At 41.6% G+C, this 26061-nt stretch overlaps 1 protein-coding gene across 3 annotated transcripts in view; it reads left to right on the forward strand.

Moving 5' to 3' along the window:
* Positions 1-26061, forward strand: part of rasa4 (RAS p21 protein activator 4) — a 73273-nt gene that overhangs the window by 27338 nt on the left and 19874 nt on the right. For all 3 annotated transcript variants that reach the window (XM_035779810.1, XM_035779811.1, XM_035779812.1), the window contains 7 exons: positions 4353-4479; positions 10765-10846; positions 10986-11120; positions 11758-11849; positions 17938-18055; positions 19929-20082; positions 22102-22166. In XM_035779810.1, coding sequence (XP_035635703.1) covers positions 4353-4479; positions 10765-10846; positions 10986-11120; positions 11758-11849; positions 17938-18055; positions 19929-20082; positions 22102-22166 — 773 coding nt within the window. The remainder of the gene's footprint in view (positions 1-4352; positions 4480-10764; positions 10847-10985; positions 11121-11757; positions 11850-17937; positions 18056-19928; positions 20083-22101; positions 22167-26061) is intronic.

A 26061-nucleotide genomic window follows, 5' to 3' on the forward strand; every position in this document is an offset into this window, starting at 1 on the left:
AAAGACTTTCTATTGGGTTCAGGTATGGAGACTGGCTAGGCCACTCCAGGACCTTGATGCTTCTTACGGAGCCACTCCTTAGTTGCCCTGACTGTGTGTTTCGGGTCATTGTAATGCTGGAAGATCAAGCCACGACCCATCTTCAATGCTCTTACTGAGGGAAGGAGGTTGTTGGCCAAGATCTCGAGATACATGGCCCCATCCATACTCCCCTCAAAACGGTGCAGTCGTCCTTTGCAGAAAAGTATCCCCAAAGAATGATGTTTCCACCTCCATGCGTCACAGTTGGGATGGTGTTTTTCCTTCTTCTTCCTCCAAACATGTCGAGTGGAGTTTAGACCAAAAATATATATTTTTGTCTCATCAGACCACATGACCTTCTACCATTCCTCCTCTGGATCATCCAGATGGTCATTGGCAAACTTCAGACGGGCCTGGACATACGCTGGCTTGAGCAGGGGGACCTTGCGTGCCCTGCAGGATTTTTATCCATGACGGTGTAGTGTGTTACTAATGGTTTTCTTTGAGACTGTGGTCCCAGCTCTCTTCAGGTCATTGACCAGGTCCTGCCGTGTAGTTCTGGGCTGATCCCTCACCTTCCTCATGATCATTGATGCCCCACGAGGTGAGATCTTGCATGGAGCCCCAGACCGAGGGTGATTGACCGTCATCTTAAACTTCTTCCATTTTCTAATAATTGCGCCAATAGTTGTTGCCTTCTCACCAAGCTGCTTGCCTATTGTCCTGTAGCCCATCCCAGCCTTGTGCAGGTCTACAATTCAATCCCTGATGTCCTTACACAGCTCTCTGGTCTTGGCCATTGTGGAGTGGTTGGAGTCTGTTTGAGTGTGTGGACAGGTGTCTTTTATACAGGTAACGAGTTCAAACAGGTGCAGTTAATACAGGTAATGAGTGGAGAACAGGTGGGCTTCTTAAAGAAAAACGAACAGGTCTGTGAGAGCCGGAATTCTTACTGGTTTGTAGGTGATCAAATACTTATGTCATGCAATAAAATGCAAATTAATTACTTAAATCCTACAATGTGATTTTCTGGATTTTTGTTTTAGATCTGTCTCTCACGGTTGAAGTGTACCTATGATAAAAATTACAGACCTCTACATGCTTTGTAAGTAGGAAACACTGCTGATTTTGCAGGTTATCAAATACTTGTTCTCCCCACTGTACCAGTTTGGTGTAGTCTGCATTACGATCAAACATTTTTGGCAAACACAGTACACTACAAGACAACGAAAAACGTTAGCTTCTTTATATTGCATCTCCTGTATACAGTGTCATTGGATCTCAGTTTTGTGGACTGGTAATCATTTACAAACAGCGAAAGAACATCTCTTACTCATAATCACAAAGGCTAGATGGAGCACTTGTCCAGGGGTCTATTGCTTTCTCATTGTTTTGATTAAGGGAAGTCCTTATACATAACGCGTCGGGCAAGCATATTCCTACCCTCTTGTCTCCGCATTGTAATCCATTGCAGATGCGTTGCTTTGGAAACAAAGGCTTCGCCTGGTTGGTCAGAGAAGTTTTAATGGAGAGACCAAGGCTTAAATTAAAGGGGATGAACAGTGACTTCATTGGTCCTTGTTTTAAACGGTAGGCCAAACATTAAAGGAGACGAACAGTCATCACGCCTCACCCTTTTATCTGCTACACCATCAGAGCCTTCAACATGTTACTTTTTTTTCTGAAAACCTAATTAAATGAGAATCATTCCAGTTTGAAAACCGTCACACAAATAGATCCTTTTTGTGTGATGTCAGACCATGTTCTACTGCTTGACAGTGGGAATGTGCTTCTCTGCTAGGGGCCTCACACTTGAGGTGTCTGGGGGATTACTGTGGAAGTAACCTTGAGAGAAGCAGGCTGTATGGAGAGGGACCTCTGAGGAAGGGGGTGGGAAAGAGGACTGAGCGCTATGAATCACCTTTTGAAGCAGGCAGGTCAAGGCTTGAAAGGTTAGAGACCCCTAGTGTGTGTGTGTGTGTGTGTGTGTGTGTGTATTTGCCAGTCACGGTTTGAACACTTTTCATGGATGAGACCTTTCACTGATGCCGACTGGCCTCTACCAAGGTTTGGTCAAGTGTATACTAATCCTAAACAGAATGCTGTGGAGAACATTTGTGCGTTTGATCGTCTTGGAAAAACTATCTGGCCTTTATGGCCACTGATATTCTTAAATCTCAACCTGGTACAGACCAAAGAGGACTGGCCACCCCTCAGAGCCTGATTCCTCTCTGGGTTTCTGCCTTCTGGGGAATTTTTTTTCTAGCCACTGCTTCTGTATTGCTTGCTCTTTGGTGTTTTAGGCTGGGTATCTGTAAAGCACTGCTGATGTAAAAAGGGCTTTATAGAATGTGATTTGATTTTAAAATGCTTTAAGTCATGTCAACTCGTGCTCATCCATATTTGATATAATTTTGTTTTTTTTTAGTTCAGTTTCCCTCATTGTACATGTTTGTGGAGATAGCATATACCACAGACAGGACGGCGACATTTCCTCAGAATGGTCTTCACATGGTTTCTGTCCCAAATGGCACCCTAATCCCTTTATAGTGCACTGCTTTTGACCATGGCTCTGGTAAAATGTAGTGCCCTATAAAGGGACTAGTGAGCCAGAGACGGTACATGAACTATTCAGTGTTACTGGTGTATTTTTCTACTCTAAAACTACTGACATTACTTTTCATGCTGTGCTCTAAATGGAAACTGGCCGACTCTTGTTTCAGTTCACTTTTTCTGAAATGACTTCATCAATGTTGTGCCCATTGTAGACAGGAGTCTCGCTTCCTCCAGTTTCTGTTCCCTGGCTGAATGCCAGCCAACATTGAACAATGTTCAGAGAAAAGCCTTTGTCATCAACACAACTTACTCCTCTCACTGTTTGTTCTGGAATAGATGGTTAATTGTACATTTTCAGTGCAACGGGAATTTGACTTCTAAGATGGAGATTGAAAAATAAATGATAATCAAGACAGCCCTCAAAATAAAGGCAATGAAACTACTGCTGTCAGTCTGAATTTTAAGGCCTCCATGGTTGTCCCAAATCGTACCCTTTCCCCTATATTGTGCACCTCTTGACAAAAATAGTGTAATATGTAGGGAATAGGGTCCCATATCGCCTCCATGGCCACAAGTAGCTATCAGCATAGACCATTGACCAATGTTCCATCTTTTTTTGTAACCCATGCACAGTCCGCTGAACCAATGATCAGGCTGTTTGTAACCCACGCACAGTCCGCTGAGCCAATGATCTGTGTCTGCATTAGAAACAAGACAGCCTAATAAAAAAAAGCCTCATCTTTTTTTCCGTCCTGCTTTGTGGAAACGTCTGGTTGTAGCCAGATTTATTTTTGTCCCACACTCAGCCGGCAATAAAGAATAATGTTGCTTGACTAGAGACATACTCTGGAATATCAATCAGGAGAAAAAGCACTTCTTTCAAGGGTAAACGCAGAACGATTCTGGGAAATCTTGCTGACTTGATAGGACACTTCATAAATCATTGGGAAGCTGGAAGAAATAGGCCTACTGGTTGAATGTAGTTGGAAATTATCTGGAGGGTTGAAGAGTCAATTCACTGGTTGTTTCATTCAGCTTCTGTATTCTATGCATTGACTTTATGATGAGCTGAATTCTGACCAAATACATGAGTCGTATGTAAGAAATAAATGTGAAATAGCTACTGTACTCTGAAATGTCAGACCTGGAAAACCTCTGGATAATACCAATGACTAAGGATAATAACAGATTTAGTGAGACTGTGGCTTTCCTAATGTTTTCCTTTTAATCAAGGAACTTATTGCCTGTGGTTTATTTCCCGATAAGTCGTCAATTTATTGCTTGTGCTTGGTTGACTAAATCTGTTATTATCCTTAGTCATTGGTATTATCCAGAGGTTTTCCAGGTCTGATATTAATTCGGAGTACAAGTATATTGGAGTCCAAATTGCAGTGCATGTAGATCTGTTCCAGTTCGGAGGCTGTGGAATGCAGGTTTAAACCGGGTAGACTATCTACTCGCGCAGAAGCGACTGCATCACAGGCATTAGGTCTTTTACATTAAGCCTCAAAGCCTGAGACACAGAGAAAGGATGTTATTGGTGGGATTTATTCACAGCATGTGTGTGTGTACGACATACTGTATTCCCCCTCCATGAATTACCTTATCTCATCAGAGCAATACACAAGCCATCCCAAACAGGAAAGTGTTTTTATGAGAATGTTTTCACCTCTATATATTTTTTATTTAACCTTTGGTTATGCGTGTGTAAAGTGCATTTGCTATAGGACCATATATCTCATGTGTCCCCACACTAACTTTCCTGTGTGTTGAAGGGCTGGATGGCTGGGTGAACCTAACTGAGATTGACCCAGATGAGGAGGTGCAAGGGGAGATTCACCTCCAGATATCAGTGTTAGGGGACATCCCCAGAATACTGCGCTGCCAAGTACTGGAGGCCAGGTAAGACATGGATGTTGGGCTAGTCCTGTATGGCTCATTTGTTGGGGCATAGCGCTTACAACGCCAGGATTGTGGGTTTAATTCTCGCGGTGGCCATCCATTCCAAAATATATGCATCTGATACAGGAAGTTGGATAAAATTGCCTACTAAATATATTAGTACATACACATTCATTACCTAGGTGACAAATTACCTGTGGGACTCTAGGGTGGACCTTCTTCTCAGGTTTTACTCTATACGCTGACGGCATTGCTTTGTACAGCAACTACATCACACAAGGCCAGTGCTGCTCATTGGTAGTGAATGAGGTGGGGTCTACCATCACTGTATACATAAAAAAAATGTTTTTTACACTTCTCTATGTATAACCAATTGTTTATGAATAATTCACAGATGTTTTGGATGTTATATACAGTACATGATCAAAATTATGTGCACACCTGCTCGTCAAACATCTCATTCCAAAATCGCAGGCATATAAATATGGAGTTGATCCTCATTTTGCTGCTATAACAGCGTCCACTCTTTTGTGAAGGCTTTCCACTAGATAAAAATTGCTGCAGGGACTTGCTTCCCTTCAGCCACAAGCGCATTAGTGAGGTCGGGCATTGATGTTGGGCGATTAGGCCTGGCTTGCAGTCGACATTCCAATGAATCCCAAAGGTGTTCGATGAGGTTTGAGGTCCGGGTTCTGTGCAGGCCAGGCTGTGTCACAATTGGCTGTGATTGGGAATTCCAAAGGGCGGCGCACAATTGGCCCAGTGTCGTCCGGGTTTGGCCGGTGTAGGCCGTCATTGTAAATAAGAATTTGTTCTGAACTGACTTGCCTAGTTAAATAAAATGTCTTCCACACTGATCTCAACAAACCATTTTGGTATGGACCACACTTTTTTGCAATGGGGCATTGTCTTGGTGAAACAGGAAAGGGCCTTCCCAAACTGTTGGAATCACAGAATCATCTAGAATGTCATTGTGTTTTCACTGCTCCAGAGTCCAATGGTGGCGAGCTTTACACCGCTCCAGCCGACACTTGGCATTGCATATGGTGATCTTAGGCTTGTGTGCGGCAGTTCGGCCATGGAAATCCATTTCATGAAGCTCCCGACTAAGTTATTGTGCTGACGTTGCTTCCAGTGGCAGTTTGGAACTCGGTAGATTGTTTTAACTGAGGACAAACTATTTCTTACGATATTTTTGTTATTTAACACAAGTTTTTGTGAAAACTATCGGTACAGTTAAATGCAATGGAAACACATTAAACTTTATATTTTTACTCTGTACATGAAAACTTCAACGAAAAATTAAATTTTGTGCTGTATGTAATCCCTCACTGATTGTATCTGTAACTAGTCCATTTGGTGGAAACACCATTGATGGAAAAATGTGTGTATTTTCTTTATGCAGATTTTTGAAAATTTGCCTGAAAATCTGTCAAATTGGATGGAAACTAGGTACTGTGATTGTTTTATATTTGACCATAAAAAAAAACAGCTTCTTAGCAAAGAGCAATTTCTCAAGCAAAATAATTTAGCAAGGACAGTCTGAGTGGTGAGGGGAAAACTGAAATCTAGCAGAGGTTTGGAACTCTTTCTTATTGGTCTATAAACTAATTTACCACCTGGTGATGTCACCAAGCAGGCCAAAACTCCATCCCACCAAAACATGCTCTTACACTAAAAGAAAACAATCATAATTTTCACAGTATTATTCAAACCTCAGTGTGGAAATATACAGTGCCTATTGGATTTCTTCACATTTTACTGTGATACAAAGTGTGATTTAAAATGTATTTAATTGTAAGAAAATTGTCAACTATCTACACAATACTATTTTTCTAGATTAATAAAAAAATAAAACGCTAATATACAGTGCCTTCAGAAAGCACTTATTCCACATTTTGTTATAGCTTGAATTAAAGTAAACATTTTTCTCACCCATCTACACACTATACCCCATAATGACAAAGTGAAAACATGCTTTTAGAAATGTTTGCAAATTTATTGAAAATGAAAATACAGATATCTCATTTACATAAGTTTTCACACTCCTGAGTCAATACTTGTAGAATCATCTTTGGCAGCGACTACAGCTATGAGTCGAAGTCGAAGAGCTTTCCACACCTGGGTTGTGCAACATTTGCTCACTTAAAAAAAATATATTTTTTCAAAATTCTTCAAGCTTTGTCAAATTGGTTGTTGATCGTTGCTAGACAACCATTTTCCGGTATTGCCATAGATTTTCAATTAGATTTAAGTCAAAACTGTAACTCGGCCACTCGGGAATAGTCACTGTCTTCTTGGTTAGTAACTCCAGTGTAGATTTGCCCATGTATTTTATGTTATTGCCCTGCTGAAAGGTGAATTAATCTCCCAGTGTATGGTGGAAAGCAGACTGAACCAGGTTTCCTCTAGGATTTTGCCTGTGCTTAACTCCATTTTGTTTCTTTTCTATCCTGAGAAACTTCCCAGTCATTAACGATTACAGACATACCCATAACATGATACAGCCGCCACTATACTTGAAATTATGCAGCGTGGTACTCAGTAACATATTGGATTTACCCCAAACGAAACACTTTCTATTCAGGACAGAAAGTGAATTGCTTTGCCAATTTTTAGTTTATTGCTGTATTGCAAACAGGATGCATGTTTTGGAATATGTTCCTTCTGTGCAGGCTCCCTTTTCACTCTGTCAATTAGGTTTGTATTGTGGAGTAACTATGTTTATATATCCTAATTTCTCTTCGATCACAACCATTAAATTCTGTAACTGTTTTAAAGTCACCATTGGCCTCATAGTGAAATCCCTGAGCGGTTTCCTTCCTCTCCACGACAACTGAGTTAGGAAGGATGCCTGTATCTTTGTAGTGACTGTGTGTATTGATGCACCATCCAAAGTGTAATAACTTCACCATGCTAAGGGATATTCAATGTCTGCTTTTTAACCTGTCTACCAATAGGTGGCCTTCTTTGCGAGGCATTGGAAACCCTCCCTGGTCTTTGTGGTTGAATCTGTGTTTGAAATTCGCTGCTCGACTGAGGGACATTACAATTATCTGTATGTGTGGGGTACAGAGATGAGGTAGTCATTTAAAAAATCATGTTGAACACTATTGCGCAGTGAGTGAGTCCATGAAACTTATTATGTGACTTGTTAAGCACATTTTTACTCCTGAACTTATTTAGGCTTTCCATAACAGTTGAATACTTATTGACTCAAGACATTTCAGCTTTTCATTATTAATTAATCTGTAAAAAAAAATTGAAAACACAATTCCACTTTGTTATTGTGGGGAAAGTAGGCCAGTGACCCAAACAATCTCAATTTAATACATTTTTAATTCAGGGTTTAACACTTTTTATTCTGTATATTTGTATTCTTCTTTTCACGCTGTCATTTAGGTCATTATTGTGGAGTCACTACAATATTGCTCCATCCTTGTTTTTTTTCTCCATCTCAGCCATTGAACTCTGAAGGTGTCTTTAAAATCACCAGTGGCCTCATGTTGACATCCCTAAGCGGTTTCATTCCTGTCCTGCAGCTCAGTTCAGAAGGACAACTGCATCATCCACAGCATAATTATGAACTTGACCATGCTTAAAGATGTATGCAATGTCTGATTTGTGATTGTTACCCATCTACCAACCACTGCCCTTCTTTGAGGCTTTTGAAAAGCTCCCTGGTCTTTAGTTGAATCTGTGCTTGAAATTCAATACTTGACTGGGGGACCTTACAGATGTCATGTGTATGGTGGACAGAGAAAGGGGTAGTAATTACAAAATCATGTCAACCCCTATTATTTCACACAGTGATGTTACTTTTGAACTAATTTAGACTTGCCAATAAAAAAGGTGTGTGTTTATGCAATGACTATTTTAGTTATATATATTAAATCTATTTAAATCCCACTTTGTAACACAACAATGTGTGAAAAAAAAAAGTTAGTTCAAGGGGGTGTAAAAACCCCCTCGTGTAGGGGTGTAAACTTTCTATATGCACTGTATAGTACACTGCTCAAAAAAAGAAAGGGAACACTAAAATAACACATCCTAGATTGAATGAATGAAGTATTCTTATTAAATACTTTTTTCTTTACATAGTTGAATGTGCTGACAACAAAATCACACAAATTATCAATGGAAATCAAATTTATCAACCCATGGAGGTCTGGATTTGGAGTCACACTCAAAATTAAAGTGGAAAACTACACTACAGGCTGATCCAACTTTGATGTAATGTCCTTAAAACAAGTCAAAATGAGGCTCAGTAGTGTGTGGCCTCCACGTGCCTGTATGACCTCCCTACAACGCCTGGGCATGCTCCTGATGAGGTGGCGGATGGTCTCCTGAGGGATCTCCTCCCAGACCTGGACTAAAGCATCCGCCAAGTCCTGGACAGTTTGATGCAACGTGGAGTTGGTGGATGGAGCGAGACATGATGTGCTCAATTGGATTCCGGTCTGGGGAACGGGCGAACCAGTCCATAGCATCAATGCCTTCCTCTTGGAGGAACTGCTGACACACTCCAGCCACATGAGGTCTAGCATTGTCTTGCATTAGGAGGAACCCAGGGCCAACCGCACCAGCATATGGCCTCACAAGGGGTCTGAGGATCTCATCTCGGTACCTAATGGCAGTCAGGCTACCTCTGGCGAGCACATGGAGGGCTGTGCGGCCCCCCCAAACACATGCCACCCCACACCATGACTGACCCCCCAAACACATGCCACCCCACACCATGACTGACCCACCGCCAAACCGGTCATGCTGGAGGATGTTGCAGGCAGCAGAACGTTCTCCACGGCGTCTCCAGACTGTCACGTCTGTCACGTGCTCAGTGTGAACCTGCTTTCATCTGTGAAGAACACAGGGCGTCAGTGGCGAATTTGCCAATCTTGGTGTTCTCTGGCAAATGCCAAATGTCCTGCATGGTGTTGGGCTGTAAGCACAACCCACACCTGTGGACGTCAGACCCTCATACCACCCTCATGGAGTCTGTTTCTGACCGTTTAAGCAGACACATGCACATTTGTGGCCTGCTGGAGGTCATTTTGCAGGGCTCTGGCAGTGCTCCTCCTGCTCCTCCTTGCACAAAGGCGGAGGTAGCGGTCCTGCTGCTGGGTTGTTGCCCTCCTACGGCCTACTCCACGTCTCCTGATATACTGGCCTGTCTCCTGGTAGCTCCTCCATGCTCTGGACACTACGCTGACAGACGCAGCAAACCTTCTTGCCACAGCTCGCATTGATGTGCCATCCTGGATGAGCTGCACTACCTGAGCCACTTGTGTGGGTTGTAGACTCCGTCTCATGCTACCACTAGAGTGAAAGCACCGCCAGCATTCAAAAGTGACCAAAACATCAGCCAGGAAGCATAGGAACTGAGAAGTGGTCTGTGGTCACCATCTGCAGAACCACTCCTTTATTGGGGGTGTCTTGCTAATTGCCTTTAATTTCCACCTGTTGTCTATTCCATTTGCACAACAGCATGTGACATTTATTGTCAATCAGTGTTGCTTCCTAAGTGGACAGTTTGATTTCACAGAAGTGTGATTGACTTGGAGTTACATTGTGTTGTTTAAGTGTTCCCTTTATTTTTTTATTTTTTCCCTTTATTTTTTATTTTTCACATTTTTGACTGCACTGGGCCTTTTTTTTATGTTTTATTTTGAGTTTGCCCTGTAAACATAGCTTGATAAATCAGTCTGGTTTAGGCTACTACAAACTTACAGTTCCATCTATGTATTGTTCACAGGTTTGAGCATTACGTGCACTGGGCACACTGCTTCCAAACTCCGTGAACTCATTCTTCATAAATACCTGGGGCGTCGTCTGTGCTGTGGGTATTTCAGCCCATCTGCCAGAGCAGCTGGATTCACACAGACAGACATACGCCCGGCTGACTCTCCTCTATGATGCGTGTTGATTACTTTCCCTGAGCTCACCCCAATGATCTCATACTGACCTCATCTCAAATGGTGCGTGGGAGGGCATTTGTTTGTGATTGAGACTAGACTTGTGGTTATGGGTTAAAATATAACATTGGTTTTCTTATTACTTTAGGTGCGCTTGATTTTGCTTGCCTGGTGCGCGGGTTTGCACTTTTGGGACTATTCCTTTGATCCCATTGCACCGGAGAGAACTTAATAAAACTCCTTCTGATGTTTGAAAGAAGACATACTGTTTTAAGTGACCCAGATCTGATGGAGAGTGGAGATACAATGTGCTTCAATGTGAACTAATTTGTAAAATGCTCAACTTTCCTATTTGTGTGGGTTTGTGCTTCAGAGACCTTGCAAAAAAGGATCGCAATGGAGCGTCGGACCCTTTTGTTAGAGTACGATACAACTGCAAAACCCACGAAAGTGCGGTAAGCCAAAGACCTGCCCACACCCATGGTCCTTACATTAAGATATTTAATACATTCATTGGAAAAATGTTTTGAAACAGCCCTTTTGACTTGTGAATTGAATATAGGAATCTGCAAATGGGTGTTTCTGTGGTTTCAGGTGATCAAGAAGTCCTGTTATCCGCGCTGGAACGAGAGCTTTGAGTTTGAGCTGGACGATGCACCCCTGGACACCCCTCTGAGTGTTGAGGTGTGGGATTGGGACCTGGTCAGCAAGAATGACTTCCTGGGAAAGGTGAGAAGTCCTGTTGAGGTAACTTTCCCAGGTTTCCCAGAAATCCCGGTTGGAAGATTCCCGGAATCAGAAAGGAATAAGCAGGATAACATTTGGAATGTTACTGGAATTTTGTAGCCCTAGTACCAAGTCTGGATAACAGTGGTGTGAAGCACTTACTTTTTAATGTAGGTGGTTTGGTTGTGTAACCTTAACGCAAGTCTTACGCTCTTAGTCATCTCCCTAAGCTAATACCTAGGCTTTAACTCAGTTGGCATATTTTGTAAGGAATGGTATTATGTTGTGCAGGACACCTGGGGTTTGAAGTCCGGTCATTCACAGCTGAAAAGTGAAAAATATGTGGGCACCCCCCACAAGGGTTTTAAATATGAATGTTAACCAGGGTTCCAATTATCCATTCATGTCCATATTCAAAAAAAGAGTCTCAGAGTAGCAGTGCTGAGTTTATCCTGTTAGACAGGGGGGGGGGGACCTGACCTTAGATCAGCACTCTTACTCTGGGCCATGTTCTGTAGACGTCAGATTTAGACACACAGGATCACAACATGATAAACATTTACTCTCCATATACATTGAATACAATTAGTTTACAATGTATTATAATCAAATGTGTTGATGTTTATTCTCCTCTGTTCAGGTTTTGTTCAACATCCACAGATTGCAGTCAGTCCACCAGGAGGAGGGCTGGTTTCGCCTGGTCCCTGATAAGCCCAAACATAGTCAGCATGAGTGAGTATCAATGGGTTGCCACCATTCTCATAAATGCAAACAAGTTTTTTTGCACCAAGGAAACAACTGTTAGCTGACAATATAGGAATGGCTTGGTGACATGCAAACTCCTCTATCCAAATGTTTTTGTTTTATTTTATACCCACATGGCAGTCATAGACATTGAAATCTAATAATAATAATTATTATTATTATTGGTATTGGCCAATGTCAATAAATATGTTATGAAACACACAGTGTAAAGAAGAGTGATAAGTGCGTTGTATCCTCATAGAGTAGTGTTGTAAATTAGGTGGAGGAAGCAGGCTCCGGTCATTTTTGTATCTCACAGTCCAAAGGGGTATACTAAGATTGAAGCTAGATCTATTCAGGGTTTTCTGAAGCTAGCCAGCTTCAGCTTTTTATGCGCATGGGAGTGTGAGTGCGCCTGTATATGTATGCATGTGTGTATGTGCATGCATGTGTGGGCGGGTGCGTCTGTTCCGGTCCATGTGCCGACAGGAAGTGCTAATCCTTTTCCCGGGCTAAATCCCTGGTTTATTTCTCCTCCATAAAGGATCATTTGGCCATGTGGACTCTGGGCAGGGATTAGAGAGAGAGAGAGAGAGTGTGGGAGGGAAATTGTGAGGAGAGGAGGAGTGGGGCTTATGTAAAAGGAAGAGGGCTGTAGCAGGATATGCATCCTTTTTGGACAGGAGGGTACAAAAGCAGTATGCCCCCGCGGGAACCCAGATTAGTGCCAGAAACCAGGGCAATGTAGGGCGATTGGGCCGGCTACATGGCTTGCTGGCACTAGCGGCCATTGGATGTTGTTCTTTCAGCTGGTGGCTGGTATTGAGAGACAAGGAATCTCCGTTAACCTCTGAATGTGATCATGGTTGGGGAGGATTTGAGAGGGCATGCTCTTCCTGGTGCAGTACATAGCCATAGAATTAGAACTGCTTTAGGTCATTTTGTGCAGCCATTCATCAAATCTTTTTCGTGAACACCATAAAGAATCACGTTATGTATAACTAATGTCATGTCATCATGCTTCTCCATAGGTGTCTTTAATCATCATTACCAGCTTACAAGCATGCAGCTTATGATCTGGCCCTAATGTGTTTGTAAGCAAATGCTAATTGTTATGCATGTAAGTACTTCATAAGTGGTTGTATTATAGACCAGTGCATGACTGGTTGCGGATCGTGTGTGCTGCTTTCAATTCTCACCGTTTACTTGATGTTTCCCATTAATAAAGGGAAATCCAAAATATTGGTCTCTCTACCCTAACCCCTAACCAATAAGTGGCTTTCACTAGGAGAAGATTGGTCGACACTGTATAAACCTGTGGAAATAACTACCAAATAAGGACCTGAGGTGACCAGATGCGCTATTAGTCAGGGACCATAGGTCAGTGTATTATATATATTTAGTGCTGCATACATCAGAAAGTGGTTGTAATTGTAAGATTAAAAAGCCAAACCTTTTACTGTACTGTATGAACATTGTGTATGCATCCCAAATGGTACCCTTATTCCCTTTATAGTGCAGTACTTTTATGGGAACAGGGTGGCATTTACAATGCAGACAGTGATTTAACCACCATCCCTCCCCCTCCCAATTAATCAGTATAACTCCACCAACTTAACGTTTCCCCAATGGCCTCATTCTAATGTCTTCTGTCTTCCTTTTATGTTTATGCTCATTCTATTTTGGATTCTATTTATCAAATTGGTTCTCGAAAGTAGTATAGTTGAATCTGTAGCGATGATGTAATGGCAAGTTGTTCAAAAGGAAAATAAAGGATTTAAATACATTCTGGGGATATTGAATTAGGTTTTCATATGAAAAAATCCTACATTTCCCTCTCAGGCGATGCGTAACATTGTTGTGGCCGGTCACGATTATTGATGGACATCTGTCTGTCACTGCTCTGTCTCACTTTCCATTTTCATAACCGGGAAAGAAGGGAGGGCTGTTAAAATGTCATGCCAATCCCAAACAAAGGATTATTCAGAGGTGTCTATGCTGCTCTCCAAGCAATAACTCTAACAAGATTTACCTCCATATTCATGATGTCACCCGTAGTTATGAAATCACAACAATTGAAATCAAATGCCATGATGAGTACTGGTGCTGTTGAGATGTCAAACCGTGGTTACACTATGTAATAATGTTCATGAATAGGCCATTACACTCTTATACATGTTATAAATGCTTTATCATTTTTTTACCGATAATACTCTATTCTTAAATAGTTTATTAATGCTTATGAAAGTTATAAACATTTTTTAAAACATTTTGGGCAGTGTCGGCATTGCAACCCAATGAAAGTCGGTTTTCACCAGAGGACTTTGATCAACTCTGTGGTAAAATTCTCAGATTAAGCCCACGTAATCCTTGTCTTCTCAAATTATCTTCTTTCTTCCCACTCTTTTCAGCCAGTCAAGCTGTTGTTTATATTGTCTCTTTAAAATAAAATAAACACCTCTGGACTTCTTCTTGATTAGATTTCTGACAGGCGGTTGCCATCTGGGGCCTGCAGTCTTGTTGACTAGTCGTGTGTGTTTTGTGCCAGGAAATGATGAGTGTCAAGTCTGGATCACTCATCCAATCCTTTATATGCCAGCTCCTCAGTAGAGGGTTGTGAATCCTCCAACCAGGATTTCTGGATAGTTACTGGAATTTTGAAACCCTAATGCAGTGCTGTGTGGGCTTGTGGATGTCTTTTAAATTATTATTATTTTTTTCCCCCCTGAACTTTACAAGCCATTATGTTCTTGATTTTTTTTACCACTTTGTACGATTCCCTCAGCTTCACCAAACACCCTAGCTTCTATAAAATTAAGCTGGTTTTACTCACAGTGCTAGTAAGACTGTCAATTTTGTTCCATATGGCTTGATGAGTAAATTTCCCTAATTTAAATGATAAAGCCAGAGAAGCTGGTGTTTGGAGGATATATTAGCATGGGTCGTGTCCGTAGATACAGAACAAAAAGACTAAACGACTGGGTCGCGTCTCTGGCAACCGAAACAATAGAACGACCGACCAGCCAGTTTGGGAGCAACCGTAGATTTGTTTCGGGACTATCTTGTGGAAGGATGAAATAGTATGAGGGCTGACAAACCATGCGAATATATCCTCCAAACACCAGCTTTGATGGCATTATCACTTTTATACAACAGGTAACCAACATATTCAAATAATGATTTACATATTTATTTGAAAAAAAGTTATTTTGATTTAATTTATTCATGCTATTTCATCCTTCCACAAGATATAGTCCCGAAACAAATCCAAGGTTGCTCCCAAACCGGCTGGTCGTTCGTTCTATTGGATCAGTTGCCAGAGACGCGATCCAGTCGTTCTGTATCTACGGACACGACCCGGTCGTTAGCATGGCAATGGAACATTTAGAACGGTCTGGCAACGTTCTTATCCCTTGCTTGCTAGCTAGCTAACTACAGCTAACTTAGTCACGCAAAACAGTGCAGACAGAATAACAACAGTATCTGCATTTGTTAAAGCTGTTTTCTAGTGACATTTATTTGGATACATCCATAACAATGAGCTAATGAGGCGCGATTTCGCCTGGCATAGAAATGTTCTCTCTATTTAGGACACTGTTCAGAGGAGCAAGCCAACAACACAGCCAACACATCTTCAAACTGAAGCTGAAAAGACAGCACACTAGCTGCACTTCGTTTCACTGCACTTCGTTTTTCAATTCACATTTCTTTGTAAATATCCATAAAAATGATGCCAACTGATTTATGATTTCGACTGGCTGAGAAACACTGCCTGCCTCTCTCGCCCGACACCCAACACGTTCCTTACTATGGGACAGTTGGAGATCGAATTTGAATATTGAAACAATGTTGCAAATGTCGGAAGGACAGACAGCAAGGCTTATACGAATCTCCGCTGTTGAAAAATAAAAGTTAAAAAGAAATGTGAGATAATGTCTAGATGCTTTTTATAGTGGTGATCAAGTTTATAACTTCCCTGCCTGGGCTGATGAGACAGTGGATTGTGCAGTCAGATGGAACAGAGTAAATTGGAATTTTAACATCAAAGATTTAGCTGGTGGTAACTTGTGTAATATACACTGTCTGGAATGCGGTTTTAACCAATCCACATTCAGGATTAGACCCACCCATTGTATAAATAACCACATTCCACAGTCTGGGCCATTCTTACCACTATTGGAAAAGTGTTTTTCAGATCTTTTTTCCACTTTGACATTTGAACAGACATAAAGGTTGACTGTGTTGTCGTGCTGTATGTAGTCTGTAACGTACCTGTATAGTAGGGTGTGTTCAAAACATTGTCTGACTGTCTTTTTAAAACACCCTGAAATTACAGCCCTTACATTGTTTATATACAGTACCAGTTAAACGTTTGGACACCTACTCATTCAATTTTCTTTATTTTTACTATTTTCTACATTGTGGAATAATAGTGAAGAGAGAGACTATGAAATAACACACATGGAAAAATTTATTTACATTTATATTTAAGTCATTTAGCAGACGCTCTTATCCAGAGCGACTTACAAATTGGATCATGTAGTAACCAGAAAAGTGTTAAACAAACCAAGATATAAATTATATTTGAGTAGCCACCCTTTGCCTTGATGACAACTTTGCACACGCTTGGCATTTTCTCAACCAGCTTTACCTGGAATGTTTTTCCACCCGTCTTGAAGGAGTTCCCACTTATGCTGAGCACTTGTTGGCTGCTTTTCCTGCACTCTGCGGTCCAACTCATCCTAAACCATCTCAATTGGGTTGAGGTTGGGTGCTTGTGTAGGCCAGGTCATCTGATCCAGCACTCCATCACTCTCCTTCTTGGTCAAATAACCCTTACGCAGCCTGGAGGTGTGTGTTGGGTCATTGTCCTGTTGGGGGAAAAAAATGATAGTCCCACTAAGCACCAACCAGCTGGGATGGCATATTGCTGCAGAATGCTGTGGTAGCCATGCTGGTTAAGTGTGCCTTGAATTTTAAATAAATCAGACAGTGTCACCAGCAAAGCACCCCCATACCATCACACCACCTCCTGCAAGCATTACAATAGGAACCACACTTGTGGAGATAATCTGTTCACTTACTCTGCGTCTCACAAAGACACAGTGGTTGGAACCAAAAATCTCCAATTTGGACTCCCACCGGTCTATTGCTCATGTTTATTGGCCCAAGCAAGTCTCTTCTTATTATTGGTGTCCAATAGTAGCGGTTTCTTTGCAGCAATTTGACCATGAAGGCCTGACTCACACAGTCTCCTCTGAACAGTTGATGCTGAGATGGGTCTGTTGAACTCTGAAGCATTTTCTGAGGTTGATAACTCTAACTTATACTCTGCAGCAGAGGTAACTCTGGATCTTCCATTCCTGTGGTGGTCCTCATGAGACCGTTTCATCATAGCGCTTGATGGTTTCTGCGATTGCTCTTAAAGAAACGTTCAAAGTTCTTGAAATGTTCAGAATTGACTGACCTTCATGTCTTTAAGTAATGATGGACTGTTTGCTTATTTGAGCTGTTCTTGCCATAATATGGACTTTGTCTTTTTTCCAAATAGGGCTATCTTCTGTATACCAACCCTACCTTGTCACAACACAACTTATTGTCTCAAATGCATTAAGAAGGAAAGAAATTCCACAAATGAACTTTTAACAAGGCACACCTGTTAATTGGAATGCATTTCAGGTGACGACTTCATTAAGCTGGTTGAGAGAATCCCAAGAGGGTGCAAAGCTGCCATCAAGGCAAAGGGTGGCTATTTGAAGAATCTCAAAAATAAAATATATTTTGATTTAACACTTTATTTGTTTGTTACTAAATTATTCCATATGTGTTATTTCACAGTTTTGATGTCTTCCCTATTATTCTACAATGTAGAAAATATATTTTTTTAAATAAAGAAAAACCCTTGAATGAGTAGGTGAGTCCAAACGTTTGACTGATACTGTATATATTTTTCAAGATATTTATGTTTGAAGATTTCTTTTATTTTTTTTCGTATTTTCTGTAAGGGTTTGCCCCCAAAATATTTTCCTTTGTTTTGATATGACTTCCCGTTAAGTTATTTTCTACTCTGCTCCAGGGGCACTCTAGGATCTCTGCGCCTGCAGCTGCGCCTCCGAGATGAGACGGTCCTGCCCTCCGGCCACTACCAACCACTTACGGAGCTGCTGTGCCAATCCGTGGGCCCCCATCTTAATGTGAGCACCAAGTCAATGCCACTCCTCAGTCTCAAGTGTCGCCTGGGTTGCATAAGATCAGGGGTATACAGCTCCGGTCCTCGAGAGCCAAGGGCAATGCTGGTTTTAATCCTTTGCATTTTAACCAGAGACTGAATTAACAGTTTTTATAAGCTATTTTAAGTACATTAAATAAACTCAGCAAAAAAAGAAACATCCTCTCACTGTCAACTGTTTATTTTCAGCAAACTTAACATTTGTAAATATTTGTATGAACATAACAAGATTCAACAACTGAGACAAACTGAACAAGTTCCACAGACGTGTGACTAACATAAATGGAATAATGTGTCCCTGAACAAAGGGGGGGTCAAAATCAAAAGTAGCAGTCAGTATCTGGTTTGGCCACCAGCTGCTTTAAGTACTGCAGTGAATCTCCTCCTCGTGGACTGCACCAGATTTGCCAGTTCTTGCTGTAAGATGTTACCCCACTTTTCCACCAAGGCACCTGCAAGTTCCCAGACATTTCTGGGAGGGGAATGGCCCTAGCCCTCAACCTCTGATCCAACAGGTCCCAGACGTGCTCAATGGGATTGAGATCCGGGTTCTTTGTTGGCCATGGCAGAGCACTGACATACCTGTCTTGCAGGTAATCACGCACAGAACGAGCAGTATGGCTGGTGGCATTTTCATGCTGGAGGGTCATGTCAGAATGAGACTGTAGGAAGGGTACCACATGAGGGAGGAGGATGTCTTCCCTGTAACGCACAGTGTTGAGATTGCCTGCAATGACAACAAGCTCAGTCCGATGATGCTGTGACACACTGCCCCAGACCATGACGGACCATCCACCTCCGACTCGATCCCGTTCCAGAGTACAGGCCTCGGTGTAACGCTCATTCCTTCGACGATAAACGCAAATCCGACAAACACCCCTGATGAGACAAAACCGCGACTCGTCAGTGAAGAGCACTTCTTGCCTGTCCTGTCTGGTCCAGCGGCGGTGGGTTTGTGCCCATAGGTGACGTTTTTGCCGGTGAGGTCTGGTGAGGACCTGCCTTGCAACAGGCCTATAAGCCCGCAGTCCAGCCTCTCTCAGCCTAATGCGGACAGTCTGAGCACTGATGGAGGGATTGTGCGTTCCTGGTGTAACTCGGGCAGTTGTTGTTCCCCTCCTGTACCTGTCCCGCAGGTGTGATGTCCCGATCCTGTGCAGGTGTTACACATGGTCTGCCACTGCGAGGACGATCAGCAGTCCGTCCTGTCTCCCTGTGCTCTGTCTTAGGCGTCTTACATTACAGTCATTGCAATTTATTGCCCTGACCACATCTGCAGTTCTCATGCCTCTTTGCAGCATACCTAAGGCACGTTCATGCAGATGAGCAGGGACCATGGGCATCTTTCTTTTTGTGTTTTTCATTGTCAGTAGAAAGGCCTCTTTAGTGTCCTGAGATTTCATATCTGTGACCTTAATTGCCTACCGTCTGTAAGCTGTTAATGTCTTAACGACCGTTCCACAGGTGCATGTTAATTATTTGTTTATTGTTCATTGAACAGGCATGGGAAACAGTGTTTAAACGAATTATCTTTGAAAGACAGGGTCTTGAAAAAGGGACATTTCTTATTTGCCCAGTTTAATATGCTTGGTGTTAATCCTGATTCATTAAATCCAATATTGTGTTGATTTACTGCATGGTATGTGGCACAATAAAATGTGCCTCTTAGCAGACTGTTTAATCCATAGCAATTTACAGTACAGAATTCATTTTTAGTTGGTGTACCTTTGTAGGAAATGAAAACCACAACCTTTGTGTTGCCAATGCTGTGCTCTTACCACCTGAGTCACTCAGGACCACAAGCGCTTGTGATGATAAATCTTGGCTTGGTATCATAGGGCAACTGGCCAGATTTGATCATGCTCGTTGATGAGACCACTACAGCTGAGAGTCGACAGGAAGTGGCCTCCAACCTAGTGAAGCTCTTCCTGGGTCAGGGATTGGCCAAGGAGTTCCTTGATGTTCTCTTCAAGCTGGAGTTGGACAAGACTAGTAAGTCAGACTTCACACACCTAAATTGGAGTTGGACAAAACTTGTGTTCAGGACAGCCCAATAATGTGGAATTAAATATATTATATATGATTTAAATATATTATGTCAAATCAGTCTTTCACTATGGTATATTGGCCATATACCACACCCCCTCTGGCCTTATTGCTTAATAATACCACAGTGTTGGTGAATACTCTTTTCTTATTGCCTAGAAGGGCATTATAGAATGAACATTAAAACCAGATAACAGGACAGAAAAGGTAAACCAACAACCACACAAACTGACATTGGATACATTGTAAAAGCATGTTCAAACAAGGGAAAAAATTCTTGCTAGCATTACAAAACAAATAAGAGACATTTTTTGGGAGCATCTGGTGACCACCTAACGTGGTGAGTGATGAACATGCATGAATTCATCCTGTCCCCTCTGCCGCTAAAGATGTCAAATCCTCCCACGTTTCCAGTTTGACAAGCTGTTTTCATACATTGTAATGTGATCTCCTCATAATTAACAGTCAGTGTTGATGAGTGTCCTGACGAGAAGGCTAACTTTTTTTTACAGGTTTGTTATTAAGTCATATGAACGTTTACATGTTCCATAAGGCATTTCTGCTATAAAAAACCCCATCTTGATTTAAAAAACTAAATGTAAATTTTTTTTAAAAATTACTCTCCTGTGAAGTAGTGATGTGCGACATACACCTAGCTTCTTGAAACTGGTCACACATATCCTCCAAATACCGGCTTCGGGGGTATTATCACTTTTATACAACGCGTTATGAACATATTCAAATAATGATTGACATTTTAATTTGAAAAACATAATTTTTATGGATTTATTCACACTATTTCATCCTTCCAGGTTGATATAGTCCCGACACACATCTAGGGTTGCTATCCAAGCCAGCTCGTGCTATTGGTTCTATCTATATTTTGTTCTAAATGTATGGGCATAGTTTTTCGTTCTCAATGATCCGTTGCCATGATGGCTGGCAACGTTCCAACTTTGGCTAACAGTCACGTCAAACAGTGAAGCCATAATAACTGCAAAATAGCTGCATCTGTGTTTAAGCTTTTTTTCTAATTATTTTGTTTGGGATACATCATAACAATGAGCAAATTAGCGATTTCGCCTGGCATAGAACAGTTTCTATCGCCAGACCACTGTTCAGAAGAGATCGCTAACTACACAACTAACAAATTCACTTCAAACTGAAGCTGTAATGACAGCAAACTAGCTGCATTAAGTTTTTTTTTAAATTGACATCTTTGTATACATTATATCCATAAAAATTATGCTGATTAATGATTTCGACTGACTGACAAAAGCTGCCATCCTGTGTCTCAGAAAGCTGGAGATCAATTTTAAATATTGAAACAATGCTACAATGCTGCAAATGTAGGAGAGACGGACAGCAACGTTATTACAAATCTCCGCTGTTGAAAACCAATTGCTAGTCTTAAAGATACTCTCAAGATGCTTTTTACAGTGTAGATCTAGTATATAAATTGCCTGGCTGAGCTGATGAGAGTGGATTGCTCAGTCAGATGGAACAGAGTAAATAGGCCTTTCAACGTCATAGATTTAGCTGGTGGTTATTTGTGGAATACACACCGGCTGGAATGTGGTTTTAACCAATCAGCATATAGGATTAGACCCATCTGTTGTATAAAGCCCGGTATAATTCAATGACTATGAAGTTAATTATTTTGAGCTGCTTTTGATAGCAAAAGTCAAATTGAAAACATTGGCATTGTTGAATTAGATTTTCAAAATAGCAAGCAAGGAGGATGCTTTGGTTTACTAAACTAGCAATGTAGATTTATATCCATGGTATAAAGGGGATAATAAACTCAGGGCTCTATGCGTTGTCTGTAAGATACCATCAACGGAGTTGCATTAAGTCCCACTCAGCATCCACATCGTGCTATATTTTCCAGAGTACACATAGCACCTCGTTGATTTTCCCTTACATATTTCATTGCTGGCTGTTCTCTTTGACCTCTTTCCTTAGGTGAACCCAACACCTTGTTTCGCAGCAACTCCTTGGCATCGAAGTCCATGGAGTCATTTTTAAAGGTAAACCCTCTTTCCGGCAACATCGCTATATACAGTGCCTTCAAAGTATTCAGACCCCTTTACTTTTTGTTGTTGTTGTTAGGTTACATCCTTAGTCTAAAATGTATTCAATTGTATTTTCCCCTCATCAATCTGCACACACTACACCATAATGACAAAGCAAAAACAGGTTTTTAGAAATTCTTGTGAATTTATTCAAAATAAAAAATGGAAATATTACATTTCCATAAGTATTCAGACCCTTTACTCAGTACTTTGTTGGAGCACCTTTGGCAGTGATTACAGCCTTGTCTTCTTGGGTATGACGCTACAAGCTTGGCACACCTGTATTTGGCAAGTTTCTCCCATTCCTCTCTGCAGATCCTCTCAAGCTCTGTTAGGTTTGATGGGGAGCATTGCTGCACAGCTATTTTCAGGTCTCTCCAGAGATGTTTGATCGGGTTGAAGTCCGGGCTCTGGCCACTTAAGAACATTCAGAGACTTGTCCCGAAACCTTGGCTGTGTGCTTAGGGTCGTTGTCCTGTTGGAAGGTGAACCTAAGCAGGTTTTCATCAAGGATCTCTCTGTACTTTGCTCTGGTCATCTTTGCCTCGATCCTGACTGGTATCCCAGTCCCTGCCACTGAAAAACATCCCCACAGCATGATGCTACTACCACCACCATGCTTCACCATAGGGATGGTGCCAGGTGTCCTCTAGATGTGATGCTTGGCATTCAGGCCAAATAGTTCAATCTTGGTTTCATCAGACCAGAGGGTCTGAGGGTCTCTAGGTGCCTTTTAGCGAACTCCAAGGCCTGATTGGTGGAGTGCTGCACAGATGGTTGTCCTTCTGGAAGCTTCTCCCATCTCCACAGAGGAACTCTAGAGCTCTGTCAGAGTGACCGTCGAGTTCTTGGTCCGCTCCCCGACCATTGCCCTTATCCCCCGATTGCTCAGTTTGATCGGGCAGCCAGCTCTAGGAAGAGCCTTGGCGGTCACAAACTTCTTCCATTTAAGAATTATGGCCACTGATCTTGGGACCTTCAATGCTGATAATTCCTTTGACCTCATGGCTTAGTTTTTGCTCTGACGTACACTGTCAATTTTGGGACCTTTATATAGACAGGTGTGTGCCTATCCAAATCAAGTTGTAGAAACATCTCAAGGATGATCAATGGAAACAGGATGCACCTGAGCTCAATTTCAAGTCTCATAGCAAAGGGTTTGAATACTTATGTAAGGTATTTTTGTTTTTCACTTGGTCATTATTGTGTATTTTGTGTAGATTGCTGAGGCTTTAAAAAAATGTAATCCATTTCACAATAAGGCTCTAATGTAACTAAATGTGGAAGAAGTCAAGGGGTCTGAATACTTTCTGAAGGGGGGGGGGGTGGTGTGTGTGTGTGTGTGTGGTACCAGTCAAAAGTTTGGACACCTACTCATTCCAGGGTTTCTTTATTTTTACAATTTTCTACATTGTAGAATAATAGTGAATACATCAAACTATGAAATAACATGCATGGAATCATGTAGTAACCAAAAAAGTGTTAAACATCAAAATATATTTTATATTGGAGATGATTCAAAATAGCTACACTTGACAGCTTTGCACATTCTTGGCATTCTCTCAACCAGCTTCATGAGGTAACCTGAAATGCATTTCAATTAACAGGTGTGCACTGTTAAGTTAATTTGTGGAATTTCTTTCCTTCTTAATGCCTTTGAGCCAATCAGTTTTGTGACAAGGTATGGGTGGTTTACAGAAGATATCTGGTAAAAGACCAAGTCCATATTATGGCAAGAACAGCTCAAATCTAATTTTATTTCTCACATGTGCCGAATACAACAGGTGTAGACCGTACAGTGAAATCCTTACTTACAAGCCCTTTACCAACAATGCATTTTAAAGAAAAATAAATGTTAAAGTATGAAGTAAAAAATAAAGAAAATACTAAGTTAAGGAACAACAATAAAATAGCAGTAGTGGGGATATATACAGGGGGTATTGGTACAGAGTCAATGAGCGGGGCAACAGGTTAGTCAAGGTAAGATGTACTTGTAGGTAGGGGTAAAGTGACTGTGTGGATAATAAACAGTGTAGCTGCAGTGTAAAAATGTGGGGGGGCAATGCAAATAGTCCGGGTAGCCTTTTGATTAGCTGTTCCGGAGTCTCACGGCTTGGGAGTAAAAGCTGTTAAGAAGGCTTTTTGACCTAGATTTGGCGCTCCGGTACTGCTTGCCGTGCGGTAGCAGAGAGAACAGTCTGTGACAAGGATGGTTGCAGTCTTTGGCAATTTTTAGGGCCTTCCTCTGACAGCCTGGTATTTAGGTCCTGGATGGCAGGTAGCTTGGCCCCAGTGATGTACTGGGCCGTACGCACTACCCTCTGTAATGCCTTGCGGTTGGAGGCTGAGCAGTTGCCATACCAGGCGGCGATGCAACCAGTCATGATGCTCTCGATGGTGCAGCTGTAGAACGTTTTGAGGATCTGGGGACTCATGACAGATCTTTCCAGTCTCCTGAGGGGGAATAGGCATTGTCGCGCCCTCTTCATGACTGTCTTGGTGTGCTTGGACCATGTTAGTTTGTTGGTGATGTGTACACCAAGGAACTTGAAGCTCTCAACCTGCTCCACTATAGCTTGTCGATGAAAATGGGGGCGTGCTCAGTCCTCCTCACTGAGCGTGTCACTGGTACTTTTAGTTCTTGCTTGTAAGCAGCAATCAGGATAGAGTTATGGTCAGATTTGCCAAACAGAGGGTGAGGGAGAGCTTTTTACGCATCTGTGTGTGTGGAGTAAAGGTGGTTGAGAGTTTATTTTTTTATTACAATTTTTTAAACATGCGAAAATGAGGTAAAACTGATTTAAGTTTGCCTGCATTAACGTCCCCGGCCTCTAGGAGCGGCGCCTCTGGATGAGCATTTTGTTGTTTGCTTAGGGCCGTATACAACTCGTTGAGTGCAGTATTAGTGCCAGCATCGGTCTGTGGTGGTAAATAGACAGCTTCGTAAATAGTGTGGTCTACAGCTTATCAAGAGATACTCTACCTCAGGCGAGCAAAATCTGAATAGTTCCTTAAGGATTGGACCCATTTTTTTTAATTTCCGCCTAAAATGACATTGACACCCAAATCACCTTTTAAGTTTTGTGGAAATGTGAAATGAATGTAGGAGAATAACACAATAGATCTGGTAAAAGATAATGCAAAACAAAAACATGTGTTGTGTGTGTGGTTGAAGTCGGAAGTTTACATACACTTAGGTTGGCGTCATTAAAACTTGTTTTTCAACCACTCCACAAAATTCTTGTTAACCAACTATATTTTTGACAAGTCGGTTAGGACATCTGCTTTGTGCATAATAATACTGTGAAAATTATGATTATGCCCTTTTAGTGTAAGAGCCTGTTTTGGTGGGATGGTGTTTTGGCCTGCTTGGTGACATCACCAGGTGGTACATTAGTTGATAGACCAATAGGAAAGCGTTCCAAACCTCTGCTAGATTTCAGTTTTCACCTCACCACTCAGATCACTGACTGTCCTTGCTAAATTCTTCCTTGAGAAATTGCTTTTAGCTAAGAAGCTGTTTGTTTAATGGTCAAACATAAAACAATCACAGTGTCTAGTTTCCATCCAATTGGCAACAGACCACACACACCATATTGCATGACTCCAAATGTAATTCAATATGATGGTTGTTATATCAATATTTGAGCTTAAAGGTGTTTACACCACCATTTCTCACATAATTAATTTTACAGACAAACGATCCCACCATGTCCATGTCGGAATTTATAAAGCTGCACCAAAACTTTGTTTCCATCACAGATGTCGTGACTTTTTTCACATAACTGTGGATGGAAACGCTGTTAGTAAGGTACTGAATTGTTACCCGGAAATGATTTGCTAATGAGAT

Source organism: Oncorhynchus keta, chromosome 11, assembly GCF_023373465.1.
Source record: "Oncorhynchus keta strain PuntledgeMale-10-30-2019 chromosome 11, Oket_V2, whole genome shotgun sequence".
Classification (NCBI taxonomy): Eukaryota; Metazoa; Chordata; class Actinopteri; order Salmoniformes; family Salmonidae; genus Oncorhynchus; species Oncorhynchus keta.